Here is a 4263-nt window from a genome sequence, read left to right as displayed (position 1 = left end):
ACTACAATCCTGATTTTGATCTTTAGATAAATTCACTTTATTCATATATTTCTTAAAATATTTGATTTTAGATTTATAAAGGCAGTTGACGCAACAAGTGCCAAAATGATTTGCATAACATTTTTTTGTTTGAATTATTCAATTAATTCAAATATTATGCCAGAAAATAGCAAAAAAAGAAAAAAAAACAACACATGCGGGAGCTGTAGCATATGAAAATGTTCATTAGCTCTGCAGTGCTACCGCTCACAATTTTTTGCTAACGCTACGCCAGAGCATAGCGCAGAATTTAATTTTTTGCTCCCGCTCCAGCTATAGTTTTTTACCTAACAAAACTCGGAGCAGAGTAGAGCACATACTTTACATTGTTATGCTAAGGCTATGCTATGGCTCCCGACAAAGTGAGAGCGGTAGCGATAGCATAGCAATAATTTTAGAAATTTTGCTGCTACGGAGTAGTAAATGAGAACCCTGCAAATAATACACATGTTCCAAAAAAAACAAAAAACTTAAAACAATTCATTGAAAATAAAGGTTAGAAATTTGTATGTATTAAGCGGTGTAATATAAATTCTAAATTTAATTGAAAAAGTCGGTTAATTTTGTTTGACAAACGCTTTTTTGTTTAGCCTCCATTGATCGCTGCCGTAGCGTTCTAAGAATACATAAACTGTCCGATTCATCGTTATTTTCCTCTGACCATTGTATACAGGTGCTGAAGCTTTTAATAGTTGTTTTCGACTTCTTCAACGGAGGAATCATCGTCACTATGGGGTAAATGGTCGTTATCTCCAATAAGCCATTCACTAATTTCAGATTGTGGCAGTTGGTGATTGTTATTATCCATTCTCTGCAACAAAGCTCCGATTTCTATTAGCTCTTGTGCATCTTCACTCTGTGACGTCCATTTTTCTTTGAGAACAGACAGAAAAATGCTATCATCTGGATGCTCGTCAGCATCGGAATTGTTTTCGGTATTAACTATATCGTTATTCCCTGAATAGGGAAGAATTTTTTGCCAACATTTTGCTACTGTATCAGACGACAGCTTGTCCCAAGAATTCGCAAGCAAAAAAACAGCATCCTTTATTGTGAGATTTTTAATGGCTTTGGAATCATCATTTTCTTCCACAGACAGTATATGCACCAAGAGGCTTTTGCGATAATACAATTTGGTTAAACGTATTGCGTTTTGGTCCATTGGTTGGATAAGAGCTGTGTAGTTAGGTGGAAGAAATATGGTTATAATTTTACCATCATCGCTCGTAAGCTGCGCAACAGATGCGCGACAAAAAGCATTATCAACTAGTAAAATAGCTTTTCCATCTAGGTTGTTTTCCGTTTGAAAATCCTTCATGAGTCATTAGACAATTTCTCTCCGACCACTTTTAATTGACGAAGACAACGTCTATTTTTAAACCTATAAAGCCATTCTTTGCTGGCAGAAAATGTTTTGATTTCATAACATTGGGCGTGAATTTGAGCAGCCCTTTCTTTTAAAATATTTGTTGTAACAGATATACATATTTCTTTCTCGTTGACATTTGAACCATTTATATAATGTATCCTCCATTTTTGGGTAGTCAGGTTCCCGCAACACCTTCCTATTCTTTGAAACAGCGGCGCAATTTGCAAAGAAGCTAAACAAAAATCAGCGCTGTAATATAACCGGTGAGGGTATAAAAAACGAGAGCTTACTTCTTTAGTTTTTCTTTATTTTTTTCTTTATGTCCGAAATTGTGGATGTCCCGACAACATATTTTTCAGCTAGCAGTTTTCCACTTACACCATTGCTCAGCTGCAATAAAATATGCTCTTTTTACGCAAGAGTTAACGTTTTGTGTGACCTTTTTGATGTCATTTTGATGCAAAACTGAGCGAAAGTCTTTCTTCTGTCGCATTTCATACTTATTCGGGTATTCCCCGTTCTACAAGTATGAAACAAAACGTACGCATAAGTGGCGAAATAAAGTGTGTGAGCGAATGTCAAACAAAGCATAAAAGTGAATGTAGTGAATAATAAACATGTGATCCGGATTAGAGAATACGAATAGAGAATGTCGGTCCGGATTACAAGGGACATAATAGAAATTTTGAATTTTTTAACCCTGTCCGGATTACGATGGAATCCGGATTAGGCCGTGTCCGGATTAGTGGCCTCTACTGTATGTATAAATATGCGTGTAATGTGAAAAGGGAGAGCCAAAAACTGAAAGTGTGCGTTTGCAGTTTTATTATTATTGTTTTTTGTTTGCACCACTTTCAATAATTCGCACTCGTTACCTGGTGCGTCCGCTGTTTGCCGGCACTTTCGTCCCTTTGGCACAGGATGCAGCGGCAGCTCATTTCCACGACGACTTAAGCAGCAGCGGATAGACGGCAGCAACGAAGTGATGGCACCAGCGGAATTATAGGAACAGCGGAGCGATGACAGCAGCAGCGACGTGATGGCAACGACGGAGTTATAGCAGCAGCGACGGGATGGCAGCAGCGGAGCGACGACAGCAGCAGCGGAGTGATGCCAGCAGCGGAGCGATGACAGCAAAGTGATGGCAGCGAGGTAATTACCGCAGCAACGGATGATAGCAACGGTTTATAGCACAACGGTTTTAAGTTTACCGGTTTTTTCACTATGCGGCACTTTAAACAGTTTTTTAAAACTGTAACACGATTTTTTTAGGGCAAAAACGTTTGAGCATTTATTTGCGCCCACCACTGTACCGCATGAAAAATTCACCTTGAACTGTACCACCTTTTCTTCTTATTTTTTCTCTGGTTTGGGTATTAGGTGAAATTGTCACACGATCTTTTAGCAACGCACACTATGTATTTATATTACTGTGTGTATATATGTATGTATGTATGTACATATGTGCACGCACTCCACAATAACTCCCTTTTTTTTTGTTTTTTGCTCTTTTAGGCTGAGGTAAGTATATGGGTAAGTATGTATGTATTTTAGCATTCCACTTTTCAAATATGTATGTATGTATATAATTATTATTTTTTTTTTAAAGACTTCACTGCACGCATGGAGGAGATATACATAGTATATCTTTGTTTTGGAGTTTTTCACTGCACGCACTTCACATATGTATGTATATGTATACACTATATATATTTGGATTTTTAATCCCTTTTTTAACATAGTTTTTTTGTTTCGATCACTTTCACTTAACCGTGCAAACCGAAAATCCGAAAACCGAAAATGATTACCTTGGCAATTGGTTGCGATAGGAATTTTGTGCACTTGCTTACACACTTTTTGGTATGTATACTTTTCTAAGATAAGTACTAAAATTTTTTAATCACGCATTTGTCCCTGCTCGGAAGCCATGAAAATTCTCAAGCGTTTTTGAGAAATAAAATTGTTTTAAAATTTTTTTGGGGGTTTGCGTGTTTGTTTAATATTTTTTGTTTTTAAAGAATATTCACTTAGCACAATTTAACCAATTGCCTGTACCGGACACTTGAACTTACGGAAATTGTGACGGCGAAAAAGCGGAAAAAAGAGAAACGCGTGCGAATTCTATGGTAGTCTAATAACAATTACTTCTTTATTCCATTTCATCTAGTTGCTTAGCCTAAATTTTAAAACTAACGGCTTAAAAAGGGGTAAGTATAATAATTTTTAACTTTCGTTAACTATTGTAAAAGATTACGTTGAGGTAAGTAAAGTGAGTAATATATTAGTATTACAAATGGATTATTAAGTTAAGTATACAATAATATAATTCAATATTTTATAATTTTTCTAATTCCATTTACTTAATTTTAGTTTTAGGTTTAAATAAATATTTTGTCGCTTGACGCAACAATCATAAACATCATGTGGTGGGAAATTGTCCAGCTACATTCATAGTAATTGTCTCAAATACAATGGCGTAGCTAGGGTAAAGAACCCTGGGGCAAAAAAATGGGGCCCACTGCTATGTAAACTGATTAGGTTTTATCAAATAAAAATATCAAAATTTGTGTATGTATTTATTGTATTATATATTGGTAGTCGATAGATGTCGTTGCAGTCATATAAATATACCATATAGTGTTGAAAAGGTGAGGTATTAAGCTTCATTTAATCAAAAAAAAATTAATTCGGAGAAGTTGAAAAAAAGTTACAGCTATTCCAAATCTTTGTGAAAAAAAGGGAAGAATGCCACGCTCGCTTCCCTTCTGGAAATTTCGAAATTACGATTAACACTGATGGGATTATTATCGCTTTATATTAAAAATGGCAAAAAGTGGTCGACCAAAATGGTACAT

The 4263-nt window shown here is 35.7% G+C and overlaps 1 protein-coding gene across 1 annotated transcript; it reads right to left on the bottom strand.

Moving 5' to 3' along the window:
• Positions 1 to 577: 577 nt before the first annotated feature.
• On the bottom strand, positions 578 to 1848 carry LOC120772415 (tigger transposable element-derived protein 2-like). Its single transcript, XM_040101015.1, has 2 exons — positions 1699 to 1848; positions 578 to 1640 (listed from the first exon to the last, which is right to left on the bottom strand). Exon 2 carries the CDS (start codon positions 1355 to 1357, stop codon positions 725 to 727), a length of 633 nt encoding a protein of 210 aa, XP_039956949.1. The 5' UTR covers positions 1358 to 1640; positions 1699 to 1848; the 3' UTR covers positions 578 to 724.
• Positions 1849 to 4263: the final 2415 nt, after the last annotated feature.

This window comes from Bactrocera tryoni, chromosome 3 (assembly GCF_016617805.1).
Source record: "Bactrocera tryoni isolate S06 chromosome 3, CSIRO_BtryS06_freeze2, whole genome shotgun sequence".
In the NCBI taxonomy this organism is placed as follows: Eukaryota; Metazoa; Arthropoda; class Insecta; order Diptera; family Tephritidae; genus Bactrocera; species Bactrocera tryoni.
Note: the sequence above shows the minus strand (reverse complement) of the source record. Positions and strands in the feature narration are given on the sequence as shown.

Bases quoted from the DNA above. Each gene is read 5' to 3' on its own strand.
- LOC120772415 (XM_040101015.1), bottom strand. From the start codon at position 1,357: ATGAAGGATTTTCAAACGGAAAACAACCTAGATGGAAAAGCTATTTTA.